Source organism: Corticium candelabrum, chromosome 22 (genome assembly GCF_963422355.1).
Source record: "Corticium candelabrum chromosome 22, ooCorCand1.1, whole genome shotgun sequence".
NCBI classification, from domain to species: Eukaryota; Metazoa; Porifera; class Homoscleromorpha; order Homosclerophorida; family Plakinidae; genus Corticium; species Corticium candelabrum.
In genome coordinates this window covers 3,262,068-3,281,645 of record NC_085106.1, presented here as the reverse complement: position 1 = coordinate 3,281,645, position 19,578 = coordinate 3,262,068, and the positions used below count along the sequence as shown (strand labels likewise).

General features: G+C 41.5%; 4 protein-coding genes across 5 annotated transcripts; 1 reads left to right on the top strand and 3 right to left on the bottom strand.

The window, feature by feature from the left end:
* Positions 1–1,382: 1,382 nt before the first annotated feature.
* LOC134197109 (uncharacterized) lies at positions 1,383–4,074 on the bottom strand. Of its 2 annotated transcripts, XM_062666361.1 has the most exons (4): positions 3,452–4,074; positions 2,246–2,598; positions 1,649–1,861; positions 1,383–1,571 (listed from the first exon to the last, which is right to left on the bottom strand). In XM_062666361.1, exons 1-3 carry the CDS (start codon positions 3,971–3,973, stop codon positions 1,672–1,674), a joined length of 1,065 nt encoding a protein of 354 aa, XP_062522345.1. In that variant the 5' UTR covers positions 3,974–4,074; the 3' UTR covers positions 1,383–1,571; positions 1,649–1,671. The 2 variants fall into 2 exon arrangements, with proteins under 2 accessions (XP_062522345.1, XP_062522344.1); XM_062666360.1 differs by having other exon boundaries at positions 1,383–1,861.
* A 192-nt stretch (positions 4,075–4,266) lies between these two features.
* LOC134197108 (uncharacterized) lies at positions 4,267–5,603 on the top strand. The gene is made up of 2 exons (XM_062666359.1): positions 4,267–4,576; positions 4,640–5,603. Exons 1-2 carry the CDS (start codon positions 4,275–4,277, stop codon positions 5,586–5,588), a joined length of 1,251 nt encoding a protein of 416 aa, XP_062522343.1. The 5' UTR covers positions 4,267–4,274; the 3' UTR covers positions 5,589–5,603.
* A 489-nt stretch (positions 5,604–6,092) lies between these two features.
* LOC134197714 (uncharacterized) lies at positions 6,093–7,091 on the bottom strand. Its single transcript, XM_062667061.1, has one exon. The coding sequence runs from the start codon at positions 7,089–7,091 to the stop codon at positions 6,093–6,095; it is 999 nt and encodes a 332-aa protein (XP_062523045.1).
* A 6,261-nt stretch (positions 7,092–13,352) lies between these two features.
* Positions 13,353–14,134, bottom strand: LOC134197503 (uncharacterized). Its single transcript, XM_062666838.1, has one exon. It carries the CDS (start codon positions 14,132–14,134, stop codon positions 13,604–13,606), a length of 531 nt encoding a protein of 176 aa, XP_062522822.1. The 3' UTR covers positions 13,353–13,603.
* Between the last annotated feature and the right edge of the window lie 5,444 nt (positions 14,135–19,578).

Below are 19,578 nucleotides of genomic sequence, written 5' to 3'. Positions count from 1 at the left end.
TAAAATTCAAACTTTAAAAATAAATCTAGAGATCGTAAGAATCAAACATCAAAAGATGAAAAACAATTTTACAAAAAATATAAAGAAGAATAAAATTAAAAATTAAAAATTAAAAATGAAAAGCTAAAATGTAATAAATACACAAATTTTAAATAAGAATGCAAGTAAAAAATTAAAAATTAAAAATTTAAATTTAAAAATTTTTAAATTTAAAAATTTAAAAAAATTATAATTGAAAAATAAAGACATAAAAATTGAAATGTAGAAAATTAAATTGCCGGATTATCTACTGACCGCTGAGCTGTCTAGATACGTACTAGAAGCGATGTCGACTATGTACTTCGCGCAAAACAAGCAAGTGCGTGAAGCCATGTCGCTCAACTTTCATACCTACATGATTAGCTAATCGAATTAGCCTTATCCAATGATTCCAAATCCGGGGTCTTACGTTACTAGACGTTCTCGAAAGCTGGAGCAATTTCGGCAAAAGCTCCTCCTTGTCGTGTGAATCACGTGCGTTTAGCTCAGCGACTGCGCGAAAGAACTTGGCTTACGAGGCTAGGAGTGAACCACCGAGGCCGCCAGCTGGCATCAATGTCTTATTGTCTGGCACGCCCTCCACACCGACAATAGTGGAGTAAAGAAGGAACAGAGAATAGGTGGCCGAGATCTTCATCGACCAGGTAACATTTAACATCCTGAATTTACCAATGGAAAACCTGCTTTCTTTGACATAACTGTTAGAAATTCCCTCCAAACCAGCTACATCGTTGCCGCTGCAACCGGTGCTGGTGCCGCCGCATTGGCGGGTGAAATGGAAAAAGATGCCTACCGTGATGATGTCGTTGCTGCTGCTGGCGGAGAGTTCTTCCCTCTGGCTTTGGAAACCCTAGGTAATTGGACACCTTCAAGCTTGAAGACTCTAGCTAAAGATTATCGCGCTGAAGACTACCACCTGTAACACAACATCCCTTTCTCAAGCCATTCAGAACCTCATTGAACAATTAGCTGTGAAACTCTGGTTATTTAATGCTCGTCTACATTAGTGCACGGTTGTATGCAACTGCATTCTTCTAGTGACTCTCTTTGGGACTTGCTCACTTAGTATATGTTAATGTTTCACACACGTGTATGTGTGTAAAAATAAAAATTTTAAAATTTTAAAAATTAAATAAGAAATATATAGCTATACATACCATAGGTATCCGGGACACGTGGATCAGCCTGAGACTTTTGACAGGACACTTCGAGAGCCGGTCTTTTGAGTAATGTTATAGTAGTTAATAAAGGTATATCCGCAGTTACATTGCTTAAGTCCAAAATTATATTCTAAAACTTTTAGTAGCTAAGATCATTACCAGCGAAGCAAAATAGGCAAGAAGTTTTGTCTGCTAACATCTATTCGTAATAATTGAAGCAATTACAACGCTGACTACTTGTAACAAACATTGGCTAGACAAAAAACAGAAGGCAGCAAGAGATTAACACTAGTTGAGTCTACACGCACTTCTCGCGTTTCCAATACGCAGTAAAAAAGAGTTTTTCTAGAGCCAGCCGCACTCAGCCAAACTCTAACAGCAAACAATCAAAGAAATTAATGTAAGTCGCAATGCAATATGAGTTATATAGATGTCTGTGAATAACTCACTGTTGAATATCTCTTTGTTGGACTTACAAGCAGTTCTTGATGAGAGCCAACATCGACCATGCAATAGAAATTCCAACGTAGTACGTAGTGCTAGCAGCTCCCGACGTGCACGATTCGGTTTCTCCAGCACAAACGCTCGAATGCTTTAGCGTCCCCAAATCGTCACATAGATTGACAGTAGAAAAAAGCTTTCGACTTTCGCTGTCTCTGATGCTAAAGCAACAAGTCGATGACTAATGCGCACTCATCAGTCACAGTAAATGTGCACAAAAATACGCTTTAGGCCAGACCAGTTAATTAAATTACTTGATGTATAGATCAGCAGTTTTTTAATTAGATCGAAATAGAAATAAAATGCGATGTGCTCATGCGCAAATGTAATACGCTTGCTGTGAAAACATAATATGCATACGTGCAGAGTATATGAGTTTATATATATATATATATATATATATATATATATATATATATATATATATATATATATATATCAAGCGGCTGTTCCGTTTGGTATCAGCATCATTTGTGTAGCTACTGATGACCATTGTATGAGACATGCGGTCTAGATATCCGAGCATTAAAAATATTTGATCTCACCAGTTTGCGACGTTGTGGCATTGAGTTGAGCTTCGGTAACCTTGTAGACGTCCATTAGATCCGCATGTAGGATGAGTGCAAAACAGTTTGATGTAATTGATCTTGCAACTGCCCGAGAGGGATAGTGCTCTTGCTCCGTCGTCAAGAGAACTTGACTGTGTTTGGTGTTCTAATAGGGCAGCAAGCCAGTCTGGTGACGGGAGAGTATTCGCGCACCCGTCGACGTTGAAAACTCGGCAGCTGGTTAGAGAAAATGTTCCTGCAGGGTATGTAATTATTGACGAGAGAGTTTGACAGTAAGTGCTGCTAGTGGTTGAGCTTACTGGACATGATGAAAATACTTGGCGACAAATCTAATGAGTAGATAACAAATGTTTTTTGAGAATATTCCCGTTGAAGAAAGAAACATTAGTTGCATTGAAACTTCAATACAATCTCTTTAATTATTTAATAATGTTAGGGGCGACTTACCAAACAATATAATGATACTAATGATAAGAAATAATTGATTATAGCAATAAAATAGATTAATAGGGGATGACAATTTTTATCTACGGCAAAACACCCAGAAAAATGCCAATAATGATGTCATTCTGTAAGTGAGTTGGTTGAAAAGTCGATTATCATATGTCTCACATACAAACGACATTGGATCGGGTCGAGGTGTACCGTCGAACGCGCATGCCAGTCAGGTCGGGATAGGCGGAAAGCTGGTTGGTTTGACGTTCCCAAAATTTGTAATAATAATAATATTGCTAATAATATTAATATCATTTATTAATTATTATTAGTTTTATAGACTATTAATCTTTAGCATAACGTCCTGTCTACTGTTTAAATAGGCGTAGCATGCATGTAATGGTTTAATTAATTAATTTGTCGCGTGATGTCCCTAGTTAAGGTGGCAACTTCGTTTCCGGTCATGTGAACCCTACGCATAATAAATTATTGCGCGCGTTACTCCACCACGTAAGGCAAAGATGGCCCAGCGTCGAGACTAGCATTGACATACGTTACATAACCAGTTATCACGTTCGTTCGCTGTCAATTTGCCTGTCGCCAATACACCATGGAAAGATGCCATTACCAGTCAACACGATAATATGATTTTAAAATAATGACGTCAAACGGTCGAGCATATTAATTAGTGCGACATCCCTCGTACTGACAACTGCATGATATCAACTACTGGATTTCATTGCTTACGTCATAGTTGTTGGTTTGGTAACGAACTGTTGTGTTTGAAATGCATCGTGGGCCAACGGTGGCTTTGCACAAGAAGTTCATCCAAGTCTTAGTGCATCCGGACGACAGAACTGAAGAAATCGTTTCATGCATCTCGTTGAGTAAACTGTTGTATTGTTGAAGAACTCGAGCTACGTACTCAGGAACAGTATAACCGCTCTCGAAATTGCACACATGCAGTTGAGGGTAGCTGCATTGATTGCTGGACCCGAGGTCGTAGGGGTTGCTCGAATACGGGCTGTATTCGCTTAATCGCATTGTTCTTGCGTGTTGGTCGAGGTCTGATGCCATCTGTGTATGCTCAGAAGCTCTTCTGGAGTCGATTTCGCTAGTGGCGAAGCTTGTCAAACTTGTAGCCATTCGTACAAGATTTTCTGCAACACTGTGGTGCGTCGACGATCCAGCCAGTGCAGTAGAGATCTCCGCTAAGCTGACCAACGACACTGCCATGTAGGCGGACATCCACAACATAATCACACGCATCACGGTGACTAGAGGAACTAGACTGTTTCCGACTTGAAGGTCTATCTATACATATGCATGACTCTATGTTGAACTTCCTGCATCGAAAGTATAGGTAACGTGTTGACTCGGCATACTCGGTTCAACAGGAAAAACAGGGCGTCACTATTGGATGAGTCATGGTCTAATGAGATGCCAACGGATGTCAAAAAGGGGGAGGGGCTGGCTGCGCGAGACTAGGTTAGCGTTGGGTTAGACTCGGTTAAGAGATCGCGCTTGCGCAATAGGTCATAGTACTGTGTACTAGCTAGAAGCCTTGAGAATGCCAACTTCGTTTCGTGGCAATGCGGCTACCTTCTTTCTGCTAATGGTTTCGCGGTTAGACGTTTGGGCTCAGAAAAGGAGGCGTCAGAGGAGGCTCGTTCGCCGTCGGCAACGAGGGGTCCTTCTCGTTTTACTCTGTTTACTCCAGTGTGTTCTAAAAGTGGTAGCTAGAATGCGTCCCACCGGTCGAACATTATGGATCAAACCGAGAGAATCAAGGTGGTGGGACAGAATGCTTGCGGAAGCATCAGATACTGATTGGAGAGAGAATTTCAGGATGTCAAGAGGAACTTTCATGAGGTTTGGATATTGTTCTAGAATAGCTAGTTAACTGATAACCTCAATTTCTTCTATTGTGTGTAGTCTGTGCAATGATATACGACATCTGATCACGAAGAAGTCCACCCACTTGAGAGTCCCTATATCGCCAGAGAAGAGACTAGCCTTGACTTTATACAGGTTGGCTGGCAGTGAATATTATAGGACTGTCTCAAACTTGTTTGGCGTTGGTGTGTCAACTGCTAGCACTATTTCCAATGAAGTATGTCAGGCAATCGTTTCCCACTTGAGTGGTCAGTATGTCCAGATGCCACAAGGAGATCGCTTGAAGAAAGTCATTGAACGGTTCAGAAATATTGGTCATGGGTTCCCTCAAATTGGTGGAGCAGTAGATGGGTCACACATACCTATTAAAAGTCCACCTCTCAATCCAGCCTGTTATATCAATCGTAAAGGGTTTCACTCAATTATACTTCAAGCTGTGGTAGATTCATTTCTTTACTTCAACGATATCTGTATTGGCTGGCCAGGACGAGTCCACGATGCTCGTGTTCTTGCTAACAGTCGCCTCTTTGCAGTTGCTGAACGTGCTGGAACAGCCTTTCCTGGAAGTGAGACTGTTGTCTGTAATGGTGCTCGAATACCTGTTTTAATTCTGGGAGATCCAGCCTACCCTTTGAAAAGTTGGCTAATGAAAGCATATCCCGAGAGCGCCAATATGAGGGAGTCTGAAAAAAGTTTCAACTACAAACTGAGTTGTGCTCGAATCGCAGTGGAAAGGGCATTTGGGCTACTCAAAGGTAGGTGGCGAATTCTGTTAAATCAGCAAGAGACTGACATCAACAACGTTCAAGTAGTCGTTATTGCTTGCTGTACCTTACATAACTATTGTTTGGCACACAATGAAATCAACAATGACTACAGTGAAACTGAAACAATATGTGATCTTGAATCAGGATTGGCAGCTATTGGAAGGAGAGATATGGCGGCACCAGCAATCCAAGATAATATCAGAGACTATTTAGATATATAGAGTTAATTAACAAGAGGGCTGTAGTAGTAGTCTCACGTTTGAGAGTTCTGTGGGGGAAGGGAGGGGAGAACATGGATGCATGTCCAGATGTTCGAGAATGCTGAAGGGTGGATGGTTGGGAGAACAAACTCTCTCTTCCCCACCCCATGGCACTCTCAAATGTCAGGCCACGAATCCATGTGCTTCCCTCTTCTCTCCCCTCCCCCACAGAACTCTCAAACATCTGGTACACAGGAGACTACTGCAATCAGAACATGGTTACATTGTGTTATTAAAACAATCTGTTAATTAACATAGTGTTGTTAAAACAATGTGATAAAAATATTGTTAGAACAGTATTAACTAAAACAGTGTTGACCAATGTTAAAATATTGCTAGAACAGTATTAATAAGAACATTGTGTTGTTAAGAACTGTGTGTTAACAATATAGTTAGAACTAAAACTTTGTGTTGTTAGAACAGTGTGTTGAAACAGTGTGCTTTAATTTTTTTGGGAATTTTGTGCTACTGGTTTGCATTGTCAGGTTCTTCCATTTGTTGTCCTGTAAGAATTCGTAATGCATTGAGCAAGAATGCATCTCTTCGTTCAGCCTCTCTTCTCTCTCGCTCTTCTCTCTCTCTGTCAGCATCTTCCATCCTTGACATCAAATCCACGATCTTTTCCCCAAATTGAGTAAGTTCATTCACAACTCTATCAAGGCCACTGCTTTCTTGTCTTTTTCGTATTTTGGGTGCACTAGGAGGTGCACTAGGAGGTGCACTAGGAGGGGTATGGTGCCTACTAGAACTGGCAGGTGTTTCAGAGAAGCATGGGCTTTGGTCACTGCAATCTGGAGGTGTACCACTGCTATTTCTGGATACACATTCAGCTCCTGTTTGAGTAGAGTCGTACGGAGAGGCAACTAAGGAAGAGGACAATAATGTACAGATACCATCAGAAGACTCGTATACATTAGTAGGTGACACAGATGGACAGTCACCTAACACCATGTCCATAGCATCATAGTACGCAAAATCACTTGTTGTATTTCCTTCTCCACTTCTTCTTACTCGATCCTTGACCAGTCTGTAATCTTTTTTTAGATTATTTATTTTTTCTTTGCACTGCTCTGGTGTTCTGATGAACTTATGTTTGGCTAGATCTTGTGATATTTCCTGCCATATTTTGCTCTTGCTACCAGGCTTTGTCAGGAGATTCTGTATTCGCGAGTGTGACCACAGGTTGATGAGGCACGTCGTTTCTTCATAAGAAAATTGACGAGACTTTCTCTTTCTTCCTTGTCTTCCAGAATTTTCTACACGTTGATCAATTTGATGGTCAGTTTGCTCTTGACTGGCTTCCTGTTCTTGACTGGTTTCTTGACTGGCTCCAGACGGATTCCAGCCTAGGGGATACTGATCAGTTGTCTCTGCAGTTTGTAGAGGCTCCTGGCTATCAACGGTGAGTTGACCCAAGGCTTGATAGTGCCGAAACGTATCGCCAGTTCGGTAGCTTCCCGCCATTATCCGGGTTAGGTACAAGGTATTATAAGTGCCTAGTAATGCATAGTGATGCAGTAGCGCGCATGACCATTTCCGAGACAGTGTGAAACCACGTTGGTTGCCGCAACCTATCTTGGTTAACTTGAGTTAGCTAACCTAACTTAACCGAACTTTACCACGGTCTAACCACCAGTGTGAAACCGCTCATAAATACAGAAACGACTGGAATAAAATATAGAAAATATAAAATGGCTGAACGTTACGTCACATAGTCAATCAGACCACAGCCATTTAGAGAGACTTGTGTTGTAGAACGTCTCTACTAAAATTAAGCTAATAGATTACGCCAGTATTACCTTTGCCCAGCATAGCAATATGGAGACCATGCGCGGTAAATTCAAAATTCGAAAACGATCACCTTGATTAACAAACGACATAGCAAATGCGTATTGACGTGATCAGCGGAAACTGTTGCATCTTTCTGTTATCATTTCCGTTACTATAACAACCAAATTAAATTTCAAAAATTATGATAAACTATTAAAATTCTGTTGGTCAATGATATCAGTAATTAAAACATCGAAACCGTCAACCTATAGCTATAGACTAGAAGTAGTAGACTGCGCACTTTCACGGGCACACTATACGGTAGCGTACAAGAATGGGCGTGGTACTCTATAGCAGGTCACATTTCTGTAATTCGTCGAACACGGAACTACCAATTGTGTTTCTATCTGCCACAACCCAAGTTGCTGGTGTCTTCTCGTCACGCTACTTGACTGCAGATATGAACGGACGCGTCGACAATGACAGCCCACAGATCATCGCGTGACACAGTAGAACTACAATCATTGTTTAGCACTATTGACTCTAGTAGCTTTACCTAACATTGACATAGTAGTCTACTTACTAGCTAGCTCTAACTAGCTGTAGTTGACTAGCTATTACCGTGTTTTTCAGTTGTAGCCGCACACTGTTCTACGTTAGTTGAGTTAATTAATTGAGTTGAGTTGACTTCAAATAGAGTTCAGTTGAGTTGACTTTAAATCGAGTTCAGAAGGCGTCGAAAACGATGGACATGTATGTCTGTTTACTTGGTGAGTTGTGCGACGTCATGCAAATGAAGAAATGTGACCTGCTATCGAGTACCACGCCCACCCTTGTACGGTACCGTTTGCACTACATCTAGGGTGCCCGTGAAAGCGCGCAGTCTACTAATTGTAGTAGGTTGCTTGATGGTTTCGATGTTTTAATTGTGTCTCGATTTTTCCTAGACAACAAACGAGTCTGTATACTTCGTCACCACAGTTGTAGTGCTGAGCCTATATTCATAGCATTTCCACTCCAACCGGTTCATCTACGGTAAAGGTAGTGTCTTGTCTACCTACACAGCTAGGGACTGGGGTATTCACTAGCACAACGTTGTGTGTCAGAGTGGAGTTGTCCGCGGCCAAGAGCTGCCAACATGGTTTGGCAAAGTAAACTAAAAACAAACACCTGCTTGTGGAAATGTGATCTCCTTGAGACACGCATTCGAATGGCAGCCCCTGAGACCCTCGCTGTGTCTAGTGTCTTGGGTCATTTCAATTTTCTATTCATATGAAATGGAATAAGCGAACTGGCGTTCAAGTTTCTAGTTTTGAACACATAGGGTGGTTAAAAATCAAACTTTAAAAATAAATCTAAAGATCACAAGAATCAAACATCAAAAGATGAGAAACAATTTTACAAAAAAAATTAAAACAAAATTTAAAAATTAAAAGTTTAAATTTAATAAATACAAAATTTTAAATAAGAATGCAAGTAAAAAATTATATAGTACATATATGGCTCTGAGTTAACTGCCGAGGCTGCGCCATAGATATCAAACTACAAAATTTGAATACTTACGTCATAGTTGTTGGTCTGATAACGAACTGTTGTGTTTGAAATGCATCGTGGGCCAACCGTGGCTGTGCACATGAAGTTCATCCAAGACTTGGTGCATCCGGACGACAGAACTGAAGAAATCGTTTCATGCATCTCGTTGAGTAAACCGTTGTATTGTTGAAGAGCGCGAGCTACGTACTCGGGAACAGTATAGCCGCTCTCGAAATTGCACGCATGCAGTTGAGGGTAGATGCATTGATTGATGAGCCCGAGGTCATAGGGATTGCTCGAATACGGGCTGTATTCGCTGGAACGCATTGTTCTTGCGTATTGGTCGAGGTCTGATGCCATCTGTGTGTTCTCAGAACCCTTTCTCGAGTAGATTTCGCTGATGGTGAGTCTTGTCAAACTGGTAGCCATCCGTACAAGATTTAGTGAAACACTGTCGTGCGTTGACGGTCCATCGAGTGCAGCAGAGATCTCCGCTATGCTGATCAACGACACCGCAATGTAGGCGAGCATCCACGACATCGTCAAACACGTGAAAACAGAGTACTGACTAGCTGGTCAAGCTTCCTAAATCCAGTTCTGGGTAGGTGTACTATGCGTGTATGGAACGTACATTCAATTTTCAATTTGAATTAAAAATTGAAAATTGAATCCAACAATAAAAATTGAATTTCAATTTATTGAAATTGCATCTATGGGGCATCTATTCAATTTTTAATTTGAATTGAAAATTGAAAATTGAATCCAACATAAAATTTGATTTTAATTTATTGAAATCTGACACTGAATGAAATTTCTAGAATATCTCAGACAAAGAAATAGCACAAATTGCTATTGTAACGTCAATTAATCAAACTTTAAACCAATGAGTATTTGATAAACAAAAAAGGCTAGAGTTCGTGTTCATTTTCATTTTTGTTCTAAAATGAAAATTGAAAACAGCAGACTTCCTGTTGATTAGATATAGGCGCCTTGGCGGCTTGTCTTAGCGCCTTAAAGCTGCCTTTGTACCGTATTTGCACTCATTAGGTACACTCTAGGTGACAATTGACAAACAAACCGCTCAAATACCACGCCGATACTAGGGGCTTGGCTGTAGTGACGGCTCAGATCCACGCTCCCGTATAAGTCTAGCGTGCGGTAAATATTTCTTCCGTCTGACTGATATACTGACACAGAAACGTAAAACGAAGACATATCAGCAGGGGCGTAGCTAGGCATGTTTCCAGGTTGCCCGGAAACCCTCAAGAGGTGGGCGTAGCCTATAAAGTAGCGCACGCGATCACACGTGCAGAACACGTGCAATACACGACACTTGTCAACTGCAATGAATTCGAAGCGCCAGTTGACGCTAGCAAGCTTTGTAACAAGGAAAACCAAGTTGTCTGCATCTACTGGTGACATTGTAGAATCGGGTGAGCCTCCCAAGAAATCGAAGAATGCGTTGAGTCGAGGTGAAGTGGTGACTGAAAGCGGTAGCTACGGACAGTCAAAGTTTGTCCTCTGACAGAAACTACTTGAGACGATACACTGACCAAGAAATAAGTCGTCTATCGGAGGATGAGAAGTAGCTGTTGATCAAGACGGTTTTCAGGCCTATCGCTGACTACGAGTTCCTTAGTCAAGAAGGGTACGGGAAAAATCGATCATTCCAACCGTCGTGGCTTCAAAGTTTTGAATGGCTAACCTATTCCAAGTCAATGAATGGCGGGTTTTGTGTCTCCTGTGTACTTTTTGCAAAAGAAGACCGTACAGCTCTTGGACAGCTGGTGAACAGTCCAATGACGAATTTCACTCAAGCGAAGAAGACCCTGGATGAACATAAGCTTCAGGAGACCCACGTGGTGGTGGCTACAGAGAGTATGGCAGTGTTTATGAGACAAACGGAAAAAGGTGAACTGTCAGTTGGACGACTACTGTCCAGTGAAGCAAGATAAAATGTTCAGAAAAATCGCACCATTCTGAAGTCAATCGTGAATACCCTTATCCTGTGTGGCAAGCAAAACATTGCACTGAGAGAACACGGGGATGCTGGCAGGGGCGGTAATCAGGGAAACTTCCATGCTCTACTGAAATTCCGTCTTGACGCAGGTGACACCACTTTAGAATCCCATTTTAAGACTGCAGGCAGAAATGCCCAGTACACTTCACCAACTATCCAGAAAGACCTACTTGTATGTATTGGGGAGTGGATTAGAAATCGAATTGTAGTGGAAGTTTTGGAGTCAAAGTTTTTCTCTGTTTGTGCCGATGAAGCTGCAGATACTGCCAACAGAGTGCAAATGGCCCTTATTGTGAGATTTGGTGACAAGCAAGGACACATTCGACAGGAATTCTTAGATTTTATACGTTGCAATGAAGGTACTACAGGCAGGGCTCTTTCTGGTAAAGTCATACCAAGCCTGCAGGACAATGGACTAGACATGAATTACCTTGTGGTCAGGGCTACAACAGAGCGGGAAATATGGCAGGCATCCGTGAAAGGGCTGCAGCTCATATTACTGCCATATATCCAAAGGCTTTATACTGCCACTGCGCAGCTCATGTTCTCAATCTATGTGTTGTTGCAGCTTGCAAAATCCAAGCTGTAAACAAGATGATGACCACAATGAAAGAAATCAATTTGTTCTTCTCTCCCTCACCTAAGAGGCAGCAAGAATTAGAATGCCACCTTGCCAAAATGGAAGATACTGGATCAAAGCAGGAGGAAGCTGGTGGATTTGTGTCGAACACTGAGGGTTGCCCGAATTGAAGCATTTGAAACCTTTGACTGGCTGTTTCCAGCAGTTGTGAACACGTTGGAAGAAGTCAGTCAGGGTATTAGAAATGGCTGGAATAAGGATCAGCTGTGCAAGCAGAGGGACTGCTGGATAACATTACAAAATTTGAATTCATAATAGCATTTGTGGTAGTGAAGAAGACTCTTGGCTATGTGAAAGGCCTCACTCTGTCATGCAGCAGCGAGCATCTGATATTTGCAAAGCTTACAGTGAGATTAATAATGTAAGGACTTCCCTTTCGCAGGTACGAGAAAGTATTGATCTTGTCCATTTAGCATGGTACAAAACAGCTGTCAGTATTGGAAAGGCAGTAGGTGCATCTCACCCCGCTATCCCCCGACGTTGCCAGAAACAGAAGAACAGAGACAATGTACCTGGTGAGTCTTCTGAGGTTTATTTCCGCAGATCAATAGCGGTACCATTCCTTGATGTACTAATTAATCATCTAGAAGTCCGTCTTGGAGCCACTCAGACCAAGGTTTTGGAAGACTTGAGGAGAATTCTGCCAAGCTCTGTGATCAAGTTTAGCAACGACACGAGGCTGGCTACCCCTTTGGATGTGAGTTTCACCAACAACTGGATGGACGATATGTGTTTCTTGGAAGATCTCCCTTCACCTACCGATTTTCCACAAGAAATACACAATTGGACAAACAGGTGGAGGAGACATGAAAGCCCTTTACCAGACAACCCAGCAGATGCTCTCCATTATGCTCACACAACGTTGTATCTGAACATCGACTGTCTTTTTCGAATATTCTGCACGTTGCCTGTGACTACCTCTGAGTGTGAAAGGACTGTATCAGTGCTTAGACGTCTCAAAACATACCTCGGGTCCACCATGAGACAGGACAGGTTGAGCAGTCTAGCTCTTCTTCACATAAATTACTCAATAGTAATTGATGTTAATAAAGTCATTGACATGTTTGCCCCTAAACATCCAAGGAGGATGATATTGAGGAATATTATAGCATAATGACTTTGACTTTAGCAAAGATTGCCACAATTGTTTTGAACTAATAGATATCAATATTATTGGCCGCTGATATTAATTGAAAACCCCCCCAAAGAAAATCCTGCCTACGCCCCTGCATCTAGCGTGGCGGTGAAAGCGCGCAGTCTACTAATTGTAGTAGGTTGATGGTTTCGATGTTCTAATTGTGTCTCGATTTTTCCTAGACAATAAACGAGTCTGTATACTTCGTCACCACAGTTGTAGTGCTGAGCCTATTTAAATATTGGTAGCGTTTCCCCTCCAACCGGTTCATCTACGGTAAAGGTATAGTGTCTTGTGTATCTACACAGCTAGGGACTGGGGTATTCACTAGCACAACGTTGTGTGTCAGAGCGGAGTTGTCCGCGGCCAAGAGCTGCCAACATGGTTTGGCAAAGTAAACTAAAAACAAACACCTGCTTGTGGCAATGTGATCTCCTGAGACACGCATTCGAATGGCAGCCCCTGAGACCCTCGCTGTGTCTAGTGTCTTGGGTCATTTCAATTTTCTATTCATATGAAATGGAATAAGCGAACTGGCGTTCAAGTTTCTAGTTTTAAACACAGGGTGGTTAAAAATCAAACTTTAAAAAATAAATCTAAAGATCACAAGAATCAAACATCAAAAGATGAAAAACTAATTTTACAAAAAAATAAAAAAATTTAAAAAAAATAAAAATTAAAAATTTAAATTTAATAAATACAAAATTTTTAAATAAGAATGCAAGTAAAAAATTAAAAAGGATATATATATATATATATATGGCTCTGAGTCAACCGCTGAGGCCGCCAGCTGACATCAATGACGTCGAGCCGACGAGTCGACATCAACGAGCCAACGAAACGACTTTTGACACACATGACGCGCCATAGATATCAAATTACAGAATTTGAATACTTACGTCATAGTTGTTGGTCTGATAACGAACTGTTGTGTTTGAAATGCATCGTGGGCCAACCGTGGCTTTGCACATGAAGTTCATCCAAGACTTGGTGCATCCGGACGACAGAACTGAAGAAATCGTTTCATGCATCTCGTTGAGTAAACCGTTGTATTGTTGAAGAGCGCGAGCTACGTACTCGGGAACAGTATAGCCGCTCTCGAAATTGCACGCATGCAGTTGAGGGTAGCTGCATTGATTGATGAGCCCGAGGTCATAGGGATTGCTCGAATACGGGCTGTATTCGCTGGAACGCATTGTTCTTGCGTGTTGGTCGAGGTCTGATGCCATCTGTGTGTCCTCAGAACCCTTTCTCGAGTAGATTTCGCTGATGGTGAGTCTTGTCAAACTGGTAGCCATCCGTACAAGATTTAGTGAAACACTGTCGTGCGTTGACGGTCCATCGAGTGCAGCAGAGATCTCCGCTATGCTGATCAACGACACCGCAATGTAGGCGAGCATCCACGACATCGTCGAACACGTGAAAACAGAGTACTGACTAGCTGGTCAAACTTCCTAAATCCAGTTCTGGGTAGGTGTACTGTACCTGCATCTAATTATTCAAGGACAATCGTTACACCTAGGTAGATCGACATGTTAATTAAGTTTCATGACATCCACGCTTAATTAGGGCCTGTCCACACTAGACCAGATGAATGCGATCCGATCGGGCTAATGAAGGTGTTGTTTTGATTGGTTGATTGCTAGTGACGACAGGTACAAAAACGGCTGAATTCTAGACTTGCTTCTGTATTGTACGCACCTGTATTTGGAAACTATCTGCTAGGTCGACCTCAGTATGTCACAAAAGCCATACATCTGGAAGACGTGGTGTCGAACGTCATCATGATGACATCACCCTTTGTACTTTGAGTGGGAGGGGCTAGCTATCTTGAGGCACGAGACTCCAGTCACATGATCAGCTTCGCAAGCCAGGCTCGTACGAGCTTTTGCCGGAATTGTTCCATATTCTTTTTAGGTTCGCAAAATGACCACGCCTACAAATGATAGGGCTATAGCCTGGCCTAGCACAAGCCTCTGTACGCCCCTGCCTAGCTGACAAGACAAGAAGATACGATCAGAATAGGGTGACCACAGCAATTGAAAAAAGAAGAAATTGCTGAGGTTTCATGCAGAAGTTGTGCAAAAACTAATAATGGCTAGCTTTTTTACAGTCAGACAACAGGTGGTCGTCCGTCTAAGTTTTGAGTATCATGTCAGCGCGGATCCAGGAATTTTTGAAAGAGGGGGTTCATCGTTAGCAGTTATTTATAGCATTACTAATTTTCTCTTTTCTAATAAAATTATATGAAATTATTGAACCACGCCTATTGAAAAAGAGGGAGTTGTAACCCCCTTAACCTCCCTCTGGATCCGGCCCTGCATGATGTTAACTTCAAAAGAACCTCTAGTTTAGCTAGCCATGTCGAAGTCTTCATGCAAAAACGGGTGTGGTGTCAAATAGAAGTTGTAAGTCTCCATGACAAATCCCAGTACAAGCAAGAGGAGCTTACGCGTTTTTACTACATGTGGCAATCCGTAAAGAACACTGAACACCAAATTTAATATCACATTAATATCATATTTAGATACATTAAGCATAAAATTAAAGGTAATGGCCATGCACGTCCATTTGAAATGCGGACCCCTCCTTTAAAAATTCGTCGATCCGCCCTTGTTTAAAGTAAGGAAAGTTTGATTTGCGGATCTTGTAATTCTGACAGGTGCTCTTAATTAATTGGCAAGCCAAAACTTGGTCGACCTTGTAGATACGTCAGTCTTCCTAATACCAAAGTTTGCTTGTATGTCAGGTTAGTCATTACCAACCTCATGCAACAGACCCAATAGTACAAGAGAGAAAACGAGATGTCTTACAAATTATAAACCCTTTTGCTGTAAAAACAATTAATAAATTTTGAATTAAAGTTTTCTACCGAATCTATAGGGTCAGAGTATCCGAGCAAACTCTCTGTATGTATATATATATATGTTGTATACAGGCGTTGAAGATCTGTGACAGTGAAAAGCGTCGGTAAAGTCAACTTTTGAACACTTCAATTACAGCACTAATAATTAAATTAATTGCAATATACTGAACGCAGCGGACATGCGTTGTAAAAACTGGCAGAAATAGAAGACAGCAAAAGATTGCGCAATAATTGTGTCTACATGGAGTATTTCTACAATACACAGCGAGTGCACTTGATTGCCAGCCGTACAGATAGCTACAGTATACAAGAAGCAAACGATCAGATATAAAAAATGCGGATCGCATTTATAGAAGTGTATAGCTTACCGTTGAGCCTGTCTGTGCTATTCAGTGCGACGGCGACCAGTTCCCGATAAGTACGGACACACACCATGCTATACAGATTCCAACGTAGTGGGTAGTCCTATAAGCTCCCGACGTGCACGATTCACTTTGTTCAGCGCAGGTGCTCGAGCTCTTTAGAGTTTCCGTAAAGTGACATACACCAGAATCAGAGAAACGCTTTCGCGCTGCGCTGTCTCTGATGCTAAAAGAAAACGTCGATTACTATAGGTATATTCATCATCCACAATTGTGCACAAAATTCGTTACCAGTTTGCGACGTCGTTGCATTGAGTTGAGCTTCGGTAACTTTGTAGGCGTCCATTAGATTCGCATGTAGGCTGAGTACAAGCTAGTCTGATGTACTTGACCTTGCAACTGCCCGAGAGGTCTACTAGTCTTGATCCGTAAGCAAGAGGAAATGTCTGTGCTTTGCTTTCCAATAACGCAGCAATCCAGTCCGGTGACTTACGAGTATGCGTACAGCTGACGACGTTGATAACTCGACAGTTGGTTAGAGATAATGTGCCTACCGGGTATATCATTGATTGCGTGACAGTTTTACAGAAAGTGTCACTCGTGGTTGTGCGAATTGGACATGATGGAAATACTTGGCGACAAATCTAGTAGATGAGACATTGTAGTCTTAACTCAAAAGTAATTCTGAAGAATACATATTCTTTGCTGAAGAGGAAAGAATTACTGTAGAAGTTTAACTACAATCTGTTTAATTAATTGACGCTATAGTGGCGAGTTATCATCACATGGTCTCTGACAAACATGCATGTATCCTGCTGGGATTATATATAACAGTGAGGATGAGGTAAAGAATCGTTTATTCTGTTGGCACAATATAATTTGGTCAAGCCTGTTGGCTCTTAGCTATCACGTCGTCTCTAGCCTTTCTGTTTATTGACTTTCGTCATGCCCTTGCGCCCATACGGGTACGATGACCTGCATGCATCTTGCTGACACAGATTTTCGATCACTCGTGTGTAATCATTTATTGCGTTGGAAGAGAAGCTTCTCTTTATCTTCAGTACACCAAAAAGAGTAAGCTGCTTTTTCCTTTCCTCACTCATATGTACAATCTACGCATGCGCAATGTTCAAAGTGCGAATAGCGTTTAATTAACCCACCTACCCACTTTCAAACGTTGCTCGCGCATCTAAAAATCATTCGATAATTACAGACGGCCGCTTAACTTAATTAATAAATTAAATTATAATGGTCGAGCAGAATATTCCATCACTGCTAGATCGAATCAGCTCTATAGCTACGATTTGAATACTTACGTCATAGTTGTTGGTTTGGTAACGAACGGTTGTGCTCGAAATACATTGTGGACCAACGGTGGCTCTACACAGGAAGTTCATCCAAGAATTGGTGCATCTGGACGACAGAACTGAAGAAATCCGATTGCGCAAATCGCTAAACAAACTGTTGTATCGTTGAAGAGTTCGAGCTACGTACTCAGGAACAGTGTAACCGCTCTCAAAGTTGCACACGTCCAGTTCAGGGTAGCTGCATTGATTGATGGGTCCGACGTCAAACGGATTGCTCAAATACGGGCTGTATTCGCTGAAACGCATTGTTCTTGCGTGTTGGACAAGATCTGTTGCTAGCTGTGCGTACTCAGAACCGTTTCTCGCGTCGATTTCGCCGATGGTGAGGCTTGTCAAACGTGTAGCCATTCGTACAAGACTTTCTGCAACACTATGGTCGTGCACATGCCTCGACGATCCATCGAGTGCAGCAGAGATCTCCGCTATGCTGATCAAGGACACTGCAATGTAGACTCGCATCCACGGCATAGAATCACAAGCAAAAACATGCAGTGGCGGATCTAGAGGGTGACGCAACAGGCAGGACCCATTTGAAACCGGAAGAATAGTACATGGGGAAGGCTTCAGAAGTATTTGAGCATGGGCAGACGCAGTCATTGTATAACACATTGTCCGTGTGTGTGTGAAATAATTAATGAGATAATTACCCAACATTAGGACTGCCCTCCACATTGTTGATGCAACTCCAGTAACACTAGCAACTACAGAAAGAGTAAATTCTGCCATACACTATAGATTAGTAATCCAAAGAGATCTGCATGGAAAGACGCAGAACAGGTTTAATGCACTTATTCTACTCTACACGTTCTTGTAACTTGGATTATGAATTGGTAGTAGGTATGTGAATCGCTAGCCGAGAAGAATGCTGTAATCCCGTGTCGTAGACTCCTCACCAACTTGCTAACTAAAAACGTTTGGTAATGTGATCGAGTTTCAACGTTTGCTAATCTGTTATTAGAAATTAGTAATTAATTAAGTTACTAGATATTTCTATTTTGTTATGTGACGTACGTCACATTGCCAATAGGCTAAAGTGCGCCTACCCTTTTCAAAACTCTTGATCCGCTACTACGAAAGAGAAACCTATGAACTGAACTATTTTCTGCTTGAAGGTTTCTAAATATCGACCGTTGAAAGTTGAACTTCCTGCATCGAGAAGTTTCGCAAGATGTGTTGACTCAGCGTACTTGACGTCCAGACTCGTTTCAACAGGACACAAGAGAGCGTCACAATTGAATGAGTCGTGGTCCATGACACACTGACTGAAACCAGAAAGACTTAGACCATGCACATTAGTGAAATGTAGGCACCAGTGGGTAAACACCTGAAGTTTGGAGCATATAAACGAGAAGACTACATGTTTGCTCGGTTGTTAATGCATCCAGAGAGGCTTCGATTATATATATATATATATAAATACAGAAACAACTGGAATGAAATATAGGAATGGCATGTGCACGTCATCATACAAGAGCCATATATATGCGTTGTAGTACGTCTCTATAATTAGAGTACGCAGTTAGTCTCATGTGGCCAGACACTCTCGGTGTACGCGAGGCGCATAAGACAAATCAATCCTGCTGACCTATCTGTCAGAGTCTAATCTTGGCACAGACGATGAGGCTGAACTTCCAGCAGAACTGTGAGCTCTTTATCTAGTTGTACTTATTTCACTCGAAGCAGGAACGTACATCACAGTGACACTTGGTGACAGCAACTTGTGTGCTAATTAATTAAGTTAAAGCTTTGCCTTAAGATCAATGAGTTGGTTCCAGGTCTGATTGATGAGCCGTCTGTTGTTGATGGCAGTCAAGTGTCTGAGAACGGTCACTGAATCTAATTCAACTGTTGGTTACACTATGTGATAGTACTTTTTCGCCTACTCTATGGTTCTTCAATATTCATGTGGGTGGAGGCAACTTCAGACAATCACCCTTGGACAGAAGCAACCGCTATACATCTGATCAGAATCAGAAACTTGATTGTTCAACTACTAACTTGCTATGTTCCACAGGTAACATTTGCTCGCAAACAGCCAAGGACTATATATATATATATATATATATATATATATATATATATATATATATATATATATAACTGCAGAGACAACGGTCTCTAAAGCTATCCAGCATTTACTGCAACAACTTTCTTTTAGTCTTTGGAGGTATAATGCTAAACTGATTTTGGACAGACTAGCCATCTGTAATGTTGACAATGTTATGTGGAAGTATGTGTGATTTGTTTGCCCACTGTTA